At 35.6% G+C, this 20,940-nt stretch overlaps 2 protein-coding genes across 3 annotated transcripts; one reads left to right on the forward strand and one right to left on the reverse strand.

Moving 5' to 3' along the window:
- The first annotated feature begins 524 nt into the window (after positions 1 to 524).
- LOC143635454 (homeobox-leucine zipper protein PROTODERMAL FACTOR 2-like) lies at positions 525 to 2,822 on the forward strand. Its single transcript, XM_077103286.1, has 9 exons — positions 525 to 575; positions 686 to 842; positions 904 to 1,061; positions 1,145 to 1,246; positions 1,331 to 1,528; positions 1,641 to 1,815; positions 1,934 to 2,205; positions 2,299 to 2,391; positions 2,460 to 2,822. The coding sequence occupies exons 1-9, from the start codon at positions 525 to 527 to the stop codon at positions 2,820 to 2,822; spliced, it is 1,569 nt and encodes a 522-aa protein (XP_076959401.1).
- Positions 2,823 to 11,941: 9,119 nt separating this feature from the next.
- LOC143635482 (tryptophan synthase beta chain 1-like) lies at positions 11,942 to 14,979 on the reverse strand. 2 transcript variants are annotated; one of them, XM_077103306.1, is made up of 5 exons: positions 14,343 to 14,979; positions 13,858 to 14,214; positions 13,044 to 13,480; positions 12,872 to 12,966; positions 11,942 to 12,405 (listed from the first exon to the last, which is right to left on the reverse strand). In XM_077103306.1, the coding sequence occupies exons 1-5, from the start codon at positions 14,625 to 14,627 to the stop codon at positions 12,221 to 12,223; spliced, it is 1,359 nt and encodes a 452-aa protein (XP_076959421.1). In that variant the 5' UTR covers positions 14,628 to 14,979; the 3' UTR covers positions 11,942 to 12,220. The 2 variants fall into 2 exon arrangements, with proteins under 2 accessions (XP_076959421.1, XP_076959422.1); XM_077103307.1 differs by having other exon boundaries at positions 11,961 to 12,405; positions 14,367 to 14,961.
- Between the last annotated feature and the right edge of the window lie 5,961 nt (positions 14,980 to 20,940).

The following is a 20,940-nucleotide window of genomic DNA, read 5'->3' on the forward strand; positions in this document are numbered from 1 at the left end:
ATGCACATTTGCAGTATGAATATTCAGGACCAATAATATATCATCCTAATACACACATGAGGCACACTTAGTCAAGTGATAGTGTATCATGAAATCTTGGGTTTTATATAATTTATATGTTTATATACAATAATGTTTTACTTTGACAATCAATTTAACATCAACTGGTTTGACTATACTCACCTTTCATCTTTAAGCATAACAACACTGTGTTATTTTTGATGAGTAATAAAACAAAAACAATACTCGTAGCGAATTAGAGTTAAACCGTACCTATTTGATTTTAAACTACGTGTGCACGTCCATAAGTTTATGTAGAAGCGGCGTGTTAAACTAAATAAGCCACATAACTACTTAAAGTTTTCTTTTTTATATTTGTTCTAAATTAGGCTCAGCATGAACGCTCTAACAATTCAGAACTGAGGAATATAAACGAACAACTCCAGGCAGAGCACAAACGACTGACGGAAGCTCTCACTAAAGCCACTTGTCTAAACTGTGGTGGGCCGGCTGATATTGGGGAGATGTCCATAAAGCACGAATTAATAGCTGAAAATGCGTGTCTACGAGACAAGGTATGTCTTAAATTTAATCACAAGAAAACATATTTTCCTCGCATATCAAGTGGAATTTATGTACTTTCTATAATTTGTTCAAAGTTAACTTTCAAGGTTGTTTTTAACAGATTGATCGGATATCCGAAATGACTTCCAACTACTATGGCAAGCAAGTAGTCAGTTACCCTGATATTTCATCATCTCAAGGACCATCTCACTCCCTTGACTTACCTGCGGCTAATTTTAACCGAACACAAGGAATGGTAAGAGAGATGCTTGAAGCAAGTGACCTTCCTCGGTACATGGTTGGCCCTGGTTGGAGAACCATTTTGGATTCCAACCTCAGATGATCCATCTCTCGAAATCTTAATCGAAGATGCGTATACGTGGACATTTCTTGGAGGCATTGGACCGAAACGACCTGGACTGAAATGCGAAGCTTCAAGGGCATCCAAGGTTGTCATGATGAACCACATGAATGTTGTGGAAATTCTAATGGATGTGGTATGTGTTTACTGAATAGACAATCTTTTTATGTCAATTTTCCTTTTAAATGTGTACTTAATAAACTAACAATGATTTTTCAGAATTGTTGGTCAAATGTCTTTCGCGGCATTGTTTCAAGAGCAAGGACTGTAGAAGTACTTTCAACCGGTGTGGCTGGCACTTACAATGGAGCTATGCAAGTGGTAAGGGGATCAATCATTTAATGTCTTGTGAAGTTATACATTAATAGCTTTTAAAACCCCATATTTGATTGTATCTATTTTCAGATGACAGCTGAGTATCAAATTCCGACGCCACTCGTCCCAGCAAGAGAGGCCCACTTTGTTCGGTATTGTAAACAACAAGAAGACGGAATGTGGGTCGTGGCTAATATATCCTTGGATGATCTACGATCAATGAGATCAAGATGCAGAAGAAGGCCTTCTGGCTGTTTGATTCACGGGATGCTCAATGGGTACTCAAAGGTATGAAACTATGAATTCATCTAGGTTTACAATAAAAATTTATTGACTTTTGATAAATGCATATGTGAATGTACATCAATTTCATGAATTCGTGTTTAATTTTTATTTCTAGGTCACATGGGTTGAACATCTCGAAGTTGATGACGCGGCTGTTCATGATATTTATAAGGTGCTAGTAAACTCTGGTCTAGCATTTGGTGCGAAAAGATGGGTAGCAACTTTAGAGAGACAATGTGAAAGACTTGCGAGCGCAATGGCTAGTTATATTCCAGTAGAAGATGTAGGAGGCAAGTATATACATATATATCTACTTGTTCACATTCTATTGTTTTCTAGTTTAGAGAAATGACTTTTATAATATGCTTAATTTGATATTGTAAATGATTTTGTTAATTCATTTGATAGCTATAACCACTCTTGAAGGGAGAAAGAGTATGTTGAAGTTAGCTGCGAGAATGGTTTCGAGCTTCTGTAGCGGGGTTGGTTCTTCAACTACCAACACATGGACAAGTTTAACTGGCAGTGGGTCAGATGACGTTCACGTAATGAGCCAAATGAGTATGGATGATCCAGGCAAACCACCCGGTATGGTGCTAACTGCTGCAACTTCATTTCGGCTACCAGTTCCTCCTACGCAGGTCTTTGAGTTTCTTCGCAGTGAGCACCATAGGCCTACGGTAACTCATTTTTTTAACTAGAGTCCTTAAAAGAACATCATATACTTAACATGATTATGAAGTTAGCTCATTGATTATATGTTCGATCTCCAGTGGGACATCTTTTCAACCGGTGAAGTACAAGAAATGGCGCATATTGCCAATGGCCGTGATCCAGGAAATTGTGTTTCTCTTCTGCGAGTCGATGTATGTTCTAAAATAAAAAAAAATGAAATTAATGATTCTTTTTAACTTCTAACTTGTTTATGTTGTAGAGCGCAAATACAAGTCAGAGCGATATGCTTATACTTCAAGAGAGTTCAAATGATTCTATGGGATCATATGTTATATATGCACCTGTGAATGCTGCTTCCGTGAATGTTGTATTAAGTGGGGGTAGTCCAGATTATGTGGTGTTGCTACCATCTAGTTTTGCGATACTTCCTGATGGACCTATACAACATGAAGCCGGAGTTCTTGAAGTTGGAAGTGGCGGATCACTAATAACCGTTGCATTCCAAATTTTAGTCGATTCAGTTCCCAATGCTAATATATCAATTGACTCGGTGGCAACAGTTGATACCTTAATTAAGACCACAGCTGAAAGGATCATAAAAGAACTATCTTCTAACAATTGATGAGGAATATTATGGCTGGTAAGAGAATCATTAACCTCACTTGATCACATTCTGTTTTAAAGCTAGCATACACTCCTAAATTGTGTATATTAATATTATTCTATACCGAAAGTTTCAAACACTTCTAGTAACTATAAAAAAGTGGAACCTGCTTTTCCACATTTGCTAATTGTTATAATCTTGACCGAAAATGAAGAAGCTGAAGATAGATATATACAACTCGTTTAAGGAGAATGATTCAACAAATCAGGTTTGTTCAAGTTATTAAGGTTTACCTAGATTATAGGTTTATATCTATATTTGTTTCGAGTTATCTATTTTATAATCTTCATAGAATTAGTTTTTTTTTTGCTCCATAATTGTATATGTTCATTAGTTTGATATACCATTGATTTTCCTTTAATTGGTATCAGAATATTGATTGGTTTATGCCCAAGTACCCATGGTTCAATACGATGTCGATCTCCACTGTTTTTAGTACCCTTTATGTGGTTACAAAAGCATCTAGTGGGATGTTGTTCCATAATTCTATATTAACGTTAAACAACATCACGACATGGGAAATCAGGAGGGAAGCAATAATAGACGTCTAGATAGTTCGAGAAGCCATCAATCTTGCATCAAAGTAGTTTTGGACGAGAAAAAGAACACGACAGTGAGAGCCTTTATTTTTCAAGTGGCGTATGAAGAGATCTTGTCAGAGATCACAAAGAGTAAGAACACTAAGAATGCTTGAGAGCTTTGAAGGCTCGATATTTTGGATTCGAATCGGGTACAAAAGACTTGATTGCAAATGCTAAGAAGTGAACCGGAAGCCATTCAGAAAGAAATTGAAGCCCTTCAGTTGATGAGTTTACAAGCAAACTAAGCAAATTGGCTTCAAAGTTTAATAGAATTGGCTCTACAATTGAAGATGTAGGACTGATGATTAAGCTACTTGATTTTGTGCCAAACAAGTTTCTTCAACTTGTGCCATCAATCAAGCAATACTCTGATCTTGATTACACACCCCTTGAGGAAACTATAGGGCGGCTACAGGAGTAAGACGAACATATCCCAACAAAAGATGGAAGCACTGATAATCATTAGTTGTTTATCCATTATGAGTCAAAGGTCGAAACAATAAAGCTGGATGCAAGGAGTCATCAACAAGCAGACGAGGACGAGGCTCGTCAGGCCAAAATAACATGGTCGGGGTAGAAGACACAGACGAGGGAACGTGTGTGGAAGAGGTGGAAGGAGTGGCTCCTCACTCCGTAATGGCACACTGAGTCCCAATAATATTCTGGGGGAGACAAGAGTCACATAAAGTATTTTAATTGTGATGCATATGGACAATATGAATCCAAATGTACAAATCCTAAGCAAAAGAAGGGTGAGAGTAGCCATATCCAAGCTCAAGAGACCCTAATAAAGTTAGTTTGCGTACAAGAGAAACAAGATTTAGTTTTTGCTGAATGAAGAAAAGTGTTGCTAAAACGGTACGCCATGGAGGAAGGCATTTTGTACGAGGCAGCAATGCGCGCAATTATAGAATAGGAAATAAAATTTACCTCTCTTAACCAAACCAACAAACTATTTGATAGGTTCATAGCAAATACTAATCTCAGTGGTAAATTGTATCCTTGATCTATATTGTAATATCTTGAATATTGGATAAATAACTGAAAGATGATGTAAGATATTAAGGATGACAATACAAGTCGGAAGCTCCTTATGAAAGTAACCTAATCGGAGAACCGACTATACAAGGTACGACTTAATACAGTATCTCTTGTATGTATAGTTGTAAAGCTTGTAGACTAAAGTTGGTTTGCCAGTCTTACCCATTGAATTTCCATGCCATGAATCACTTGACGGGTAAAGGTATGGTACGTGGTGTACCGACTATCAAACATTCAACACAAAGTTTGTGAAGCGTGTCTCGTTGGAAAGCCACATCGACTTGTGTTCCTGGAGCACACCCTGTATAAAGTGAGCTAACCACTAGAACTAATCAATGAAGTCCTTAGTGGGTCATTACACCAATCACAAACTTCTTGGTGAAAGACAGCAACAAGTTCATGTGGGTATTGGTAATCAAATTGAAAGATACGGATTTATTAGCCTTCAAAAAATTACAGGAGTTAGTAATGATGACCGCCCTACATGAGGCACATGTGGGTATTGGTAATCAAATGGAAAGATGAGGCTTTATTAGCCATCAATATATTTCAAGAATTGATGATCAATGAGATTCCAACCAAGATACAAAATTTGAGAATTATCCGAGGTTCTCAAAATTTTGTGAAGGAGTAAGACAACAATTAACCACCCCTCACACTACAAAACAAAATGGGGTGGTGAAATGTTGAAACCATTCAGTTCTTTTAATGACCAAAAGTCTTATGAATGCCCTTAAAATCACTCAAAATTTCTTGTGCGAAGCCTCCGCTTCACGGTTTACATAGTGGACCTAGTTTCAGCTAAGTCAATGAAGTATGAAACTCCCTATGAAGCTTTGAATGAAAGATATCCAAATCTTGATTATCTAAAAAATTTTGACAAGCACATGTAAAAGTCCCCACGACACAACTAGCAAAAATTATTGACCGAGTCAAGGCAACGATTCATTTTGGAATCAAACCCATAAGCAAAGCCTTCTGGTTTAGGGAAAAGTAGTTGTAAGAGTGAATGTGGTATGCAAATAAATCAAGAAACAAGACTAGTAAAGTAACAATGAGAAAACGAATAAGGATGGTCTAGTGTTAGTAGAATTCAAAATTAGAGATCAAGAAGTTGTGAGACTAGAAAACAACTCACAATGTGAATCTAGACCGGTGGGAAACAGTCTAGTATTAGTAGAATTCAAAACTGAGAGAACACCGAATCCAACAAAGCGGATCATTCTTTGCCAATATGATCAAATTCCTCAGGAAACAATGCAATTTACACAACTTTCATCCAAGAGCTCATCAAGCTCGTTTAAGGCATACACGGGTAAATCTTCAAACTTCGACCACACACCACCTCAAGGATTTAGGTCACTTGAAGACGTGTATGAAAATACACTGACCTTAAATATTGATGAGGGTGTGCTAATGTTAGCTGACGATGAATTTATTAATTTCATAGAAGTCGCAAGTAACGAGCTTTGGCAGGATTGTATATAAAAATAAGTTTGATTCACGAGAAAAACAAGACTGGGAACCTCACTAAGCGACTTGGAGAAACCACACCCATCGGTTTAAGGTGGGATTTTAAGTTAAAAGGGATGACACTAGAACGATACAAAGCATAAGGCAAGATTGGACAAGAAAGGTTATGTGCAAAAACATGGGATCAGATTTGAAACCAGTTGCTTGTGTAGAAATAGTTCGTTAATATTAGCATTAGCAACTTAAGAGGGTTGGGAGGTCCGTTACCACGATGTTAAATCACCATTTATTCACGGTGACTTAATGAAAAGTGTTTACGTAACCCAACGAGAAAGATTCATGAAAAATCATTAAATAGAACATGGTAAGCCTGGTAAGCCAGTTATTGGCATCACTTGATTACATTCTATTTAAAGCATGCAATCCTAGTTTTCGCATATAAGCATGAGGAAATGAATTAAAAGTGATAGTTTGTATTTTTCTAGTCTTAAAAACAAAGAGGAAAGGTGAGAACACCTACAAGCCCCTCTTTAGCTCCATCACTACTTATGATTGTAAATTGTGGTCAACACAAAGATTATGATATTTATGTGCTTGTTTATGTTGCAGTATCGTCAACAGATGGAAAACGTCAACAATGCGCCTTGATGAATCTTGGGCCTCTGAGGATGGTGATTCAATCTAATCTAATGCGGTGTTCTGAAATCTTTCTCATTATTGCATGGTATTATAACTTCCAAATACTTGGTTTTGCTTAAGATTTCATTAGGATTTTTAGGTGTGCTTGGAACAAGAATAGAATGGTAGCCTGCTTGAAGCTACTAGCAACAACTCTTTCCGCCTTTATAGTTTTGTTCGATGTTTATCAATTCTTGGCTTGGTTTTACCTTAAATACCTGTTTTTACTTGACTCACATGTTGCTTTATTGTTTCTATACATCCTTAGAAATAGCCTTTAAGCGTAGAAAAGCTCATGGAAACATACATAAACTTTGGCCAATATATATGTGACTTTATTGGTTCAACCCTTTAACTCATTGATGATGCACCCATGGATGTCAAGAATGCATATAACTAAAGAATTTTAGCATATACAATAAATCGCCAAAGCTAACTCTTCTTTTGTTAGATATTACTTTTGCTCACATATTTATCACATATCCAAATACACAAATCAAACTTTACCTACTTCATTTCAAAGTTTCAATCGATATTTACGGATCATTCCTCTCGAAAACGAAGATTTGAAGTGGTCTATAATTTACTGAGTACTTGAGCATCTGTCTTCACGTGGCAATTTGAGAAGGAGTATATCTTACTTGTAGTGCCTTCCATTCCACTATTCTGATCGAGAAAGAATCCCTTCTAAATGACCAAGTCATTATGAGATTAAATCTTAGCATGATATTGGGAATCTCATTGCTATTACTCAAACAAGAAAGAAACATATTCTTTCATATTACACCATACTACCATAGGGGAAATTAGTTTCAGTGAGTCATAAGGCTTCCCCTTAGCTCAGTCGTTTTGGTTCTTGAGAAGAAAAACATATCTTGCCATTTTTATTGTGGCCAGTAAAACTAATCATAACTTCAAAATAAATGATAGACCAACGTAAATGAAAATTTTATTTGTTTCCGCATCAATCTTACACGATTAGATAAACTAATCAAGTTAGCAAAACTTAATTCCTTTTCAGGGTGAGGTTTATAGTGTTTTTATGTATCATAAGTCTTTCGTATATCAAACTTACGAAAATTATCAAACAAACTCAAACTACCTATACATACAAGTATTTCCGATGTTAGCTCGTTAAAGTGGAATCTGAGCTCTAAGATTTTGCGTATTAAGTAGTGTGTTTAAAAGTAAAAAATCATAATCGTGGTGATATTTCATGTTTATCCTTTAATTTACTTGGATTTTCTGGGTTAATACAATTGTCGATCATTTTGACAACTTCAAAATGAACCAAAACCCTTTCATCTAAACTTTCAGAGTTGGAGCTACATCAATATAATGAGCAAGGTTGCATTTAACATATCTTTTCTTAGAAGACAATAGGGAAATGTGTTTGACTTTTAAAACATGCACTATCAAGTGTGAGTAAAACACAAAATTAAATGTTTTCAAATTCTATTGACGGTACATGCTTTTCAATATATTCAAGAAGTTCAATAACTAATGAATATAAACCAACCAAACGAGTAACTATCTTATATTGAGATATCCAACGTGTTCCGACTCTTGCGATAGATATTTCAAGATATAAACCACTTCTAAATATTTGATTGCATCTTTCTGATTCTTGCTATAATGTTGTCCATGCTTTTCTTTTTTCTTTCCCAAGCATTTATAGAAGTGAGAATTCGTGTTTGCATCCCTATGGTTTCATGACGGGAGCACATAGAGTCCTTAAGACATAAAATGACCCGATTGAGTCCCCGTGGTTTCAGGGAGGTCAATTTGACCCCCACCCCCCCCCCTCTTTTCTATTTTACATCCAAAAAAAATCTTTTATTGTGTTTTAATTAAGTCTCTGTAGTTTTGAAGTGTGCAGTTTGCGTCTCTCCATCTCCACCACCACATGATTACTTCAATACTGAAACTACTTAAATCTTAACAGATCTTGCAAATCACCGTCAATGGCCAACATCACCCACCTCTAACTACTCATTCTCTTCACACTAATCCTCATCGTTCACGGTTAGGCCTCAACGTAGAAGACCACCATACCCTAAAAATACTCAACAACTTAGTCGTCCGGCGACCACCGTCGCTGGACAACCTCTACGAAACCTCCGGAATATTGTGCGAGCTGAGAACATCAAATGGGTCCCACAACTTAGAGTCACCGGACTCTTCTTCAAATCTCAAAAAATTATCTTTTCCAATAATAATTTAAATGATATTATCCCACCCGAGATTTCCACTTGCAGGAAACTTGAAGTTATTTACATCCGTAATAATAACTTTTCCCGTGAAGTTCTTGGCAAAATATCTTTCTTCCTCCATCTCCGGATCCTCAATCTTTCATCCAATCAATTCTTCAAAGACATGGGATTCTAGAGAGAGAGAGAAATAAACCTACAACCGCATGCGCTCTTTGAGATTGCAAACTGACAACACATATCGAATTAGAGACCCTTTTGAACTTACTCCCATTGTTGTGTGTCAATTTTTTTCGTAAAAGATCAATCTCAACCGTCCGATCTACCGCTAGATCAATCAATTCATCATGTAGCGTGAATTTCTCCAGAGACCTCCATGAACGACATCCAGAGTAGTGAGTGGTGACAACGAGTGGTGATTAATTGGTGTAAGGAAGGGATAAAGGAGAAAGTGAGGGATGCAAAGTGAGGTATGGGATGCAACGTGACAAGTGAGTATTGATATATGAGTGAAAATACCATATTGCCCCTCGGATTAACGGTGATTTACGGTGTTAATAGACGAAGGGACTTAAACCAGCCCACCATGAAACCACATGGATTCAATATGCTCCCCGATGAAACCACATGGACACAAACATGAATTCTCTCTTGATAAAAAAATCATGTACATAATATGCTGACGGATTTTCTTTCATTATTTAAGCTCTTAATTTTCTTAACCCACCGTTATCGTAGCATTGACCTACGAATTAAGTAAAACTCATCAAATCAGGCAAATAAATCACAAAGAGATAATTTATGAGAAATTAAATGCTAATGTTTCCGAACAAAACTAATAAATAACTCTTTAACAAGCTCACATTTATCAACATACCTTTCAATCACGACTATTTGAACATGTGAAAATACATTTCTTGATTCATTAACTAGTAAGGAAACACACTTCTATACCATGATCTTCAAAATTTTGTTATAAACCTTCTTGGGTGCAACAATTAATAATATCTTTCGGGATTATTTGGTAATCTCCTAATGCATTCTCTAATGTAACCTTACACTAGTTCGACTTTAATCTCCAACAATATATTACAATTCCAAATAACATAAAAAAAAAGAACCTCTTGATTAATCATAACAACATAAAGATAATCATTGGTTCAATCAATAACCTTTTGGACAAAGGAATCGAAGAACTTAATACGATTCAATATTTATGCAAGCTTTACCCTTGATTTGACAAGCTACAAAGTGATTGGCAAAGTATTTGGTGACCACTTTTTTATCTACACAAAGCATGAAATAAATGGTGAGGTGTCCTAAAACAAAGTGATCATTAAACCATTTGGCGATCACTCTAACCTCAAAATCAAGGTTCAAATATTTAGGATGGTTTACACAAAGCTATAAGGAGATAGATAGTGATGTGACATGCTGAATCCAGGCAAAATGGTGTAGGTGGAGAGCAGCTACGGGGTATTGTGCAATATATTCCCTACTAAATTAATGGGAACATTTTATAGGGTTGCAGTTCGAAGGGCAATGTACGAAATAGATTGTTGGGCTATAAAGAAAACACGTGTGTAAGTTGGAGGTAGTAGATATGAGGGTGCTTAGGTGGATGAGTTGGCACACGAGTATCTGGGAAAGGTTGGGGGTTGCTAGTATTACAGATAAGATTAAATAGGGAAGATTGAGATGGTTAGACTGGTTTAGACAAATGAAGAGGATGACAACACCGGTTAGAACCGTGGAAACCCTTGCCATTGAGGGGAACAAGGGTAGAGGCAAACCCAAACTCACTAAGGATCAACGGATTAGCCAGGATTTGCTAGACTTTCACTTTTCTTAGGCCATGGTCGAGGATGGGGCTTCGTGGAGACGTGGGATTAGGGTTAAAGATCTCTAGGGGGAGGGTATAAAGTTATCTTAGTTTTCTCTTGAGGACGTAGCTTTTCTTAGAGTTCTAGTAATTGTTACATGTTAGCTTTCTACTATCGTTATCTTCCTTTGATATTTTGTCTTCTACTTATACTTTGGTACAGTTTTGATTATTGGTAGTTTACTAACGATATGTTGTTATACCATTAATGGTATAACAATGTTTCGCAGTTTTGAAACCATCTCTAGCACTGCATACTTTATAATTTGTATCATGCCTTTGATGCAGGTATTTTGAAGAGCTGATGGTATCTTTGGAAGCAATCTCTTTGTACCTTGAGATAGATGTGTGCATGGTTGTCTACATCTCATCCTACCGAGACCCACACCAATAGCTTTGCAATATGTGGGATTTTTACAGTGGATGGTTGTTGCTGTGTAACCTCTACTTGAGATCTTAGTGGTCGTAAAAGGCTTGGGGATATATATGTATGATTTGAATTATCAGTAGTCACGATGCATTAAATCTAATTCAACTTAAATAAACAATAATAATAAAATCCAAGTTTGTTGAAATTATTAGAAGTTAATTGATTTGAACTAATGTGGTGATCATTGATTTGTTTTAGGTTTTTGGAGATTTGCAGCCCGCCCATGAGATGAAAATAAAAGGAATTGGATTATAAAGAGCCAAGAAGTCCACAAATAAAGTCATTAAACAGCCCATGAGATGAAACAAAAAATAAGAACGCAGGAACCAAAGCTAGGTACGTGTACTATATTAATATGTATAACACCTGCGTGTGTCGCGATTTATTTAAGTGTAGGCTCAACTATTGTTGGACCAACTATTTAAGAACTTCGTCAGAATTTGTCATTTTTTAAACTTTTCGATCCGACTGTTTTTAAACCTCACCTGATTCACTGTCGCCTTATTCACCGTCGCACATTTAGGATTTGCCATTTTGGGTACTTTTCAAAAAGATGGTCAGTTTTAGGAAAAGGCTGATCAAAATTAATGACCATTTTTGGAATTTTTTCTAAAAATTAATTGTGAACACTCCGTGCATCTTTGCTTATTTGTTAAACATCGTTCAGAAACTAGCTAACACGATGCTCGATTCTATTGGTTGTTAGTTGTCCATCATTTACATGTGTTAACTAAGGCTCTGTGTAAGTGGCTCGCTAGTGTAAATGGTTAAGTAAAATTATACGCGCGTAATGGTATCCAATTCGAATCCTGATATGATTGCCTTTTTTTTCTTGTATTTTTGTGTTCTCTGTGTTTCATGTTTCTTAGTTAAGTAACAATGGTTATATATCTGTTTAATTCAAACTAAACTAATCATTTTCTTTTACTTTTACAATCAAACAGAACGTTTATTTCTAACCATCGTGTTTTTGTTTGAAACATAAGATAACTTCTATATCTACCATCGTGTTCAGCTTGGATCTCAAATATGTATACACATTTTTTACGCTACTATGCGTATCAAATTTCATTGACAGGAATGCTGTTGAGGACTGTAGTGGCATCGTTGTACCCGTTGCCACTGCAGTTAACTACAACTTTCGCCCCATTAGGCAGCATAGGGCAAAGCTTTTCAAGATATGCGAAGGCATGTGACGCCTCCAATGCTGGAACTATACCTTCAAGACGACACATTCTTTTGTATGCTGCATTTCATCAATACAAAGACAATAAGGTTCAAGCACTACAAGAGATTTTCTACCACTTATAATGTATATATGTAGTAGTTTTTGTATATGGGAAATCCCCAAAATGTACGTCCATTTGACCAAAAAGTTCCTCAAATGTTTATCTAATATTTGTCGGACCCAATAGACGTCGGTATTGTACACCTATAACAAGCAGCCACGTATACAAAGTTCTCATGGGATACAAATATTTTGGAGATCCGACAAACTTTTTGTGAGTTCCGGCCAAATTTTGTGAGTTTTGATGACATTTATGTGAGTTCCGACGGAATTTTCTTTACAACATATATTATTAGTTTGATACGTGGCATTTTATAATAGTCAGGCCCGACGGATTTGGTAAACTAGTCATTTTATTTTTACTTGTTGCGGTAAAATGGACATTTTGGGGATTTTCCGTTCTTATATATATATATATGCTTACCATCAAGAGCTTCTTTATCAGTAACTGTGTAACACTCAATTCTGCCAGCATCTTTTAAAAAACTTAGTTCTGGGCTTACTCCTGGAAACTCCAAACTGCCAAATAAACATATTAATATTTAAGGATCTAATAAGACTGAGCAATAGTTATAAAAACCAATACTAATACTCACCCACTAGCAACAGATTTCGTTTTTATAACTTGGCCTTCTTCATCTTGTAGCAAATAACACATGGCTCCATGATAAACACCAACTTCACCTCTTACAAGGCTCGCCGAATGTAACTCATCGGTGTTAGTTCCGACTCCACCACCCTCAACTCCAATCATCCGAACTTTTTTGTCACCGATAAATTCATGAAACAGGCCTAATGCATTGCAACCGGTCCCTACACAAGCAACCAAAACATCTGGAGTACCACCCCACTTCTCCATTGCTTGTCTCCTTGTTTCTTTTCCAATCACCGAATTGAATTCACGAACCATGGTCGGGATTGGGTGTGGGCCCACAGCCGTCCCGGATAGGTAATAGCCTGTTTGTAGGTTTTCTATCCATCCCCTAGTTGATTCTGAGGCTGCTGCCTGAAAACCTCCAGCAACAGGCTTAACCTATATATACAAATAGTCAATATAGTTTTAATTATTTCCTTCAATTTGGATATTTATTGGAGGAAAAAAAAAAGAAAAAGACAAGTGTATTAAACATTGATTTGTTGTTAAAGAAATGAAAATGACATTTTTTTATTATCTTTTCCACCATAAATATATTTTGTGGTTGAATTTGCATTGATGGTTTGGAATTGTTTTTTCTTGATTTTCAACTTATATCTTACTTATAAAAAAGAAAGGTCCTTTTTAACCTTTTAGCTCTTCAAATATATGTTTTATACTGTTAGTTTGTATCCATGTTATATTTTAAATGATTAAAATAAAAACATAAACAAATTTGCTTGTAACTACAAAGATTTCATGGGAAACAAATGTACCTGAGCTCCAAGCAACTCCATGAGTTGCACATTTGAGGGTTTTCTCAGCATATCTTTGGTTCCAATATAAACAGTACAATCTAGAGAAAACTTGGCACATACAGCGGCAGCTGCAACACCATGGTGACCGGCACTTGTCGCTGTTATAACACTCTTTCGACCCATCCGTTTCGCCAAAATGGCTTGTGCAACAACATTGTTCATCTTGTATGATCCTCCATGGCTCAGATCCTCTCTTTTAATATATATTTCAGGACCTTCCCCATTGATGTTCTTGTAGTGATCGGTGAGCTTTTCGGCATAGTAAAGAGGCGTTTCACGTCCTACGTAATCCCTCATTGCAGTTGCTAACTCAATCTACACATGTTCATATTTTTTAAGATCAAGAATATAACGAAAAGAAAATAAATAAATAAATAAGGACAATTTTTATTTCATAACTATATATCAACTTTTACATCGAAATAGAAGGCAAATGGACATACGTGAAGAAACATTTTGCAACCAACCTTAAACTCGTGATCAAGCAAAACCGAATTGAACTCAGCTTCAAGTTCTGCCAACGGAGACATGAGGACTTCGCCTACGAATTTTCCTCCAAAGCTTCCAAACTTCCCGATAATCGGAGCATTTTCTAACGAAACAGTAACACTTAATGTCTTTGCACTAGATTTACTTATGTAATTTAGGTTTGTATTGAGAGTTGGTGGCTCCATTGGTGCCACCTTTCCTACACAAGGAAGAGAGAGGGTTGAGTAATTGCATGCCATTTTTAGAGAAAATTAAAGTTGTAATTGCTATATGTGGTGAGTGGTGGCTAAGGTTTTAGAAGCATATATATAATGCAATTCATAGAGGTAATTTTACACGTTTTAAAAAGGAAGGATTAAGACTACTAATTAGAGCTTATGAAACACATGTAATATTTGTCCTCTTCTTTTTAGAAAAATGAAACAACACAAGGTTCGCATTAAATTATTTTTGGAGTAGTTTGTTTAGGAAAGAGACATGCTAGTAGGTGGTTTTTGGAACCTTTTTATTTTTAGACATTTTGCTATACGTAGGTAACCCAACTTGACAAGTTCAATTGGGTGGCAAGAATTTTTTTCACAATTAAAATAAGGACCATCTCCGAAAATTTACATGCCTCGGTTGAGCCAAAATAGAAAAACTTGTAGACTCTAACTAGTAACAAAATATATAAGCTTATTTTCTAAATGACATTAACGTTATAACAATAAGTATAGCAAAAATATAGTAATAAAATCAAATATGGTATGTAATAACTAACGGTTAGCGTACCAATGGTTCGTTAAGCACTCCTAACATTCTTTACCAAATAGATTTTGGTTTGGGACCAATAACCTAAACTTTACCAAATGGATTATGAATAATCTCTGAGAATTACATACCTCAGTCGAGCCGAAATGAAAAGGCTCGTATGCCCTAACGAGTAACAAAATATAAAAGTTATTCTTAAACGATATTAACGTTATAACAATAGAAATAACAAAATATAGTTTTAAAATCGAATATGATATGTAATAATTAACGGTTAACCGATATTTAGTGAAGCTATCCTAACATTCTTTACCAAGTGGAATAACCTAAACTTTACCAAATGAATTATGAATAGAAAATTTTTGGGCCCTATAATTCTTAGATGATCAAAATCTAATATATATATATATATAGATAAAGGATCAAATACAATAATCCATTATCATACAATAGTACGCGAGTTTCTTCACCATCGATTTTCAAAAAACACACGACCGTTCTGATCCTCTGCTCCACTGCTCCATCGATTCCGTACGCCTTCACCGTCACCGTCCAATGATTGTATCTACCGTCGCGACCGTCGAAGGTACCGTCGTGAACACCATCTTCCTCGTCACGCCTTTTTCACAGGTCAGTTGATAAAATTGACCAATTAAAATTGAAATTGTTGAACTAATTGATCAATTAAACTTTGAAATTGGTCCAATTAATCATCAATTTGAAGTTTCAATTAATCAATTTTGAGTTTTGAGTAAACCCAGTTGCAGACGTTCCATTTTTTTCATATGATCGAATCAATGATCAAATTAACGGTCGATTGACGATTGTTTGATGGTTATGAGATTATATGAAGTGATTTCAATGTTCAATTTCGTGTTTAAAGGTGTTTAATTTTTTTTTTGTTAGTTTAGAAGTTCTGAACACCCAGAACTTCTTAGAACTTCTAAACTTTATCAGTTTTGAACACCCAGAACTTCTTAGAACTTTTAAACTTTACCAGTTTGAACACCCAGAACTTCTTAGAACTTCTAAACTTTATCAGAACTTCAATACTTTTTTGAACACCCAGATCTTATTTGAATGTATTAGAACGTTTAAAGATGTTCTTTTTTAGTAAGAACGTTTAAAGGTATTCCGTTTTGTTTCAGAACGTTTAAACATAATATTTGTACTGAACTTATAAACAACATTATTTAAAAACGTATAAACAGAACGTATAAACTTTTTGTATTGAACTTTTAATGTTTAATTGATTATGTTCTGAACGTTTAAACAGAACGTATAATATGTTTAAACAGAACGTATAAACAGATCGTATAAACTTAATGTTAATACGTTCAATGTCAAAACCCAGAACTCAAAACTCAAAATTGATCGACGAAAGCTTCAAATTGATGATTAATTGGATCAATTTCAAGGTTAATTGATCAATTAGGTGCATCATCAATTTCAATTTCAATTTCAATTGGAAATTGCTTAACTGACCTGTGACCAACGATCGATGGTGGTGACCGACGATGGTGGTGCTCATGACAGTAGACGACGGTCGCGATGGTGGACTTTGATGGGTATGCGTTAAGTATTTTTAGGTTAATTACAATTATACCACTAAGCAGTTTTAATTTCAATTAGAATCGATGGTGCAGGAAGTCGCGTATGTAATGTATGATAAGCGATTATTGTACGTTAACTCACCCCTATATATATGTGTGTGTGTGTGTGTGTGTGTGTGTGATGGATTTTGGGCTGACAACTGAGACAAACCACCTATGACTTGTCCAAACATTTTTATTTCAATTATCTCATACCAAAGTCTTACTTTAAAAGTTTCACTAAAACATTGTTTTAGGAATTAAATTTTGGAAACAAGTGGTAAGCTAGAGAAATCTTAAATGAATTCGAATACATCGTGCAGGTTTTAATTCTGACTTGTTTTCTTGAAGAAAAATGGTAAAATTTGCAAGCACAAAAATCGTGCATAAGTTGTCACTGTTTATATCATTTTCATTTATGAGACGGGTCCAACCTTGTTGGCTTGAAAATATATTGTGACCACTTCTAGTGTAGAGTGTGTTCCTATAGAATACAAACTATATATTAGTTACACATGTATAAATAACTTTTTCTTTGCAAACAAATTTTTAAGAAAAGATAATCTAAAAATTGAAATCATCTTTAAAAAAAAATAAAAAAAAATGACCCAGCCCGATAAAATCACCTTTGATAGACATAAAAATTGAGGCACGAGTAAAAAATTATAATCCATCATTTTTTTTTATTATTATTTGAACATATTTTTTATATAGAAATAAAGATATTACATCAACATAGCAGGTAGGCGGGCAACAAGCTGCGCCGCCACCCCTTTCTGAATTGCAAACCCTAACCTGCTAAAGACATACCCCTGCCCCTTTAGAGTCGACACATTGCTATGCACAACCCGTTGGACCCTGGTTAGGAAACGGATTAGATGTCTCTTTTAGAAACGGCTAAATCACACATCCATTAACTTTACTCTGATTGCATAACAATATCGGCTATTGGGTTCGAACCTCTGAAGTAAAGGAGAGAAACCCGACCATGTAAAACTTACTTATAATACTGGAGCGTGAACTAATGAGTTATCCTCTTGTTGTTACGTACAGTTCTCACGTCATCAAGATTACCGTTGATACTTCCATGATTGTATTACAAAACACATGCGTGAAATCATAGAAATAATTTGAGTGGTCATAAACAATAATTGAGAACAAGTAGGTCCACAAAATAATAATAATACAAGGAAAACTGAATCAAACTTGGTCTCTCACAAGTATTTTATTTTCAAAATATAGAGCTTTTAAGAATATGTAAAGTGGTTCTAATATAATAAGTATTTATATTATTTTCACGTAAACATCTATTTTACTTTGGTTTTAACGTGGTTCATCTTATTAATATTTTTTAAATCATTCTTTTAAAATTAGTTAAATATTATTTTTCATAAAAGTAATAATTTTAATAATTAAACAAAACAAATATAAAATACTACTAAAAAATTACCATAAAAAGTCACAAAATGAAAATTGAAATAAATAATTATTAGTTACTGGACTTAAAAAACACAAAATTACTAGTTCTTTCGGTATTAATTTCGTATGAATCATGCCATCCTTTCATCGAAATAGAGCCCGATCCTAATGGATATTGTGGCTTATCTACGGAAGATGTTATACTTATTTTCGGATGATCTATTTCTTTTATATTCTTACCTTCATCAATCCATCCTTTTTATTACTTCTTATGCCATAATAAATTTCTTACTATTATGATATCTCAAAGCCTTAAGAATTAGATCCTATCAACACAAAACAAAAACTCTAATCACCATTCATCATGACTGACGATAATGAAAATAAAACCAATGAAGGCGTTGTTTCTAGTATACAACTGCCTTCCAGGCCTTTGTATTCAAGAACCAAGATCAAAAACAATCTTAAAGCAAACAACAAAAGGATGGAAAAGTCAGTGTTGGAGACCAAGTGGAACATTACAACTTTTGTGGGAAAGATGGTCATAACAAGGATGGATGCTTCAAACGTATTGGGTATCCAGAGTGGTGGCCGGGTAAAGCAAAACAAGAAAAGACCAAGCGTCGGGCTGCTTGTGTGCAAGGAGAAACAAGTGAAATACAAGGGTTGACAGTAGAGTAATATCAACAACTTGTGAAATTGTTTGGTGCTATCAAATAGGAAAAAACACACCTACTGCCAACATGACAAATAAGGGGGATAAAGTAGATAAATGGGTTATTGACTCGGGTGCTACCGAGCACATAGCCCACAATGATTTTTTTCTTAGAAAATAAAATCCTAAGGAATTTTGAGCCACCTGTCACCATACCTAATAGTGCATCCATAGCCGTTAGCCGTTGAAGGACGTGGAGACTACGTCCTTCCCGATGGAATGAAAATAAACGTGAGTTCTCCATATTCCCAATTTCAAATGCAATTGTTATAAGTAAGTAAATTATCAAATGATTGAATCATGTTGTTACTTTTTTTCCCAGCTTCTATGTCGTGTGGGACTTGAATTCAAGGATGTTGACTGGAGTGGGTAACTGCAAGAAGGGTTTATATGAGGTGGGGACGACATAATGCAAGAGGCAAGTGATGATGGAACAACTTATACATGACATAACAGACTAGGTCATGCATCGACTTCTAAACTTTCTTATGTTATTTTTCTCAAGAATGTTCCTTTAAGGCCAAAAAATGTTTGTGATTCATGTATTAAAGCTAAATTTACAAGTTTACCTTTTCTGTTAGCAACTCTAAGACATATGCTTGTTTCAATTACTTGCATTGTGATGTATGGGGCAAATACCGAACACTTTCTTTCACACGTGCAAGTTACTTTTTAACAGTCATTGATGATTTTAGTTTTAGTCATGCCACGTGATGTTCCTCCTTAAACACAAGGATGAAGCAAGCACTTGTTTGGTACTTTTTCATAAAATGGTTCAAATGCAGTTTGAGAAATTTGTAAAAAGGATTCAGTGTGATAATGGAGGGGAGTTTACATCGAATTGAATGCTTGACTTTTATGCTATGGAGGGAAATTATTTTAGAAACCATTTGTCCACATACACCGCAACAAAACGGCGTAGTGGAAGGAAATCACCAACACCTTTTAGAAACGGCACGGATGTGAATATTTGAGGCAAACCAACCCACAAAGTTTTGGGCTGAATGCATCCTCATGGCCGCCTAAACCATCAACCGGTTGCCCCCTGATGTTATTGAAAAATAGACGCCTTATGAAATATTGTACGATGGGCAACCTCAGTATGAACACATGAGGGTTTTCGATTGCCTCACATATTACAGAATCAAAGAAACAAAAGGTGATAATTTTGAACAAAGAGGAAGAGTAGGTTGTTTTTGGGTTACCCACCGAGCAAAAAAGGATACAAAATTTTATATGCTTAACACAACAAAATTATGGTATCACATGACATGAAATTTATTGAAAAGGTATTTCCTTTTGCAAAGGATGACACAACAGAAGAGGAAGAAATTTTTGTGTTTCCAAAACACTAGGTTAACGACCAACATTGAAGAGTTAGGCCCACACCCAACCCATAATTATATTACTCCATATGAAGAAGTCTTGGGCAGCCAAACCAATTTTCTCCAAAGGGGGGCCTCTAGAAACCAAAAACCCAACTGCAGTGAGTCCATCTCTGATTTTAAACACCTAAGCAACCCAAACAGATTTAAACATTCATCAACCCAAGCCACAAGTGAACATGCTGAAGCTATTTTAAACACCCTGCAAAGCCAACCTGAACACTTTACTGATGAGTCAATTTTAGTGACTAATGGACCATCGGTTGAAAGTCCTATGCAACACGAAGATTGTCCGAATTTTTTTGGTGAATCTGAATCAACTGGACCCATACCTCAAATTGTTGAATGCTCAAAAAGAACAAGGTCTCAACCAAAACATCTCAACGATTATGAAGTCCGACTTCCCCATCTATAGACCATGAGCAATCCACTTCCAATCGAGCGTCCACGGTACATCCTTTAGCATATTTTATTTCACATGATAAAGCGTTCTTAACGGTCATCACTTCAAATGATGAGCCAGAACAGTATAAACAGTCTGTAAAAGACCCAAAATGGAGAGAAGCAATGAAGAACGAAATCAAAGCTCCTCAAGCGAATGGAACTTGGTCGCTTAAAAAACTACCAAAGAGAACATGTGCTATAGACTCAAAGTGGGTGTATATAATCAAGTATATACCAAGTGGAGAGG

This window comes from Bidens hawaiensis, unplaced genomic scaffold (assembly GCF_021521415.1).
Source record: "Bidens hawaiensis isolate Kalapana, Puna unplaced genomic scaffold, B.hawaiensis_p1.1 tig00007515_1, whole genome shotgun sequence".
Lineage (NCBI taxonomy): Eukaryota > Viridiplantae > Streptophyta > Magnoliopsida > Asterales > Asteraceae > Bidens > Bidens hawaiensis.

Coding starts and splice junctions, on each gene's coding strand:
- LOC143635454 (XM_077103286.1), top strand. CDS start 525: ATGTCCATAAAGCACGAATTAATAGCTGAAAATGCGTGTCTACGAGAC. Junction 843..903: donor AAGAGAGATGCTTGAAGCAA/GTGACCTTCCTC, acceptor TTCCAACCTCAG/ATGATCCATCTCTCGAAATC. Junction 2,206..2,298: donor GTGAGCACCATAGGCCTACG/GTAACTCATTTT, acceptor TTCGATCTCCAG/TGGGACATCTTTTCAACCGG.
- LOC143635482 (XM_077103306.1), bottom strand. CDS start 14,627: ATGGCATGCAATTACTCAACCCTCTCTCTTCCTTGTGTAGGAAAGGTG. Junction 14,215..14,342: donor GTTGCAAAATGTTTCTTCAC/GTATGTCCATTT, acceptor GAACATGTGTAG/ATTGAGTTAGCAACTGCAAT. Junction 12,406..12,871: donor TGATAAAGAAGCTCTTGATG/GTAAGCATATAT, acceptor GATGAAATGCAG/CATACAAAAGAATGTGTCGT.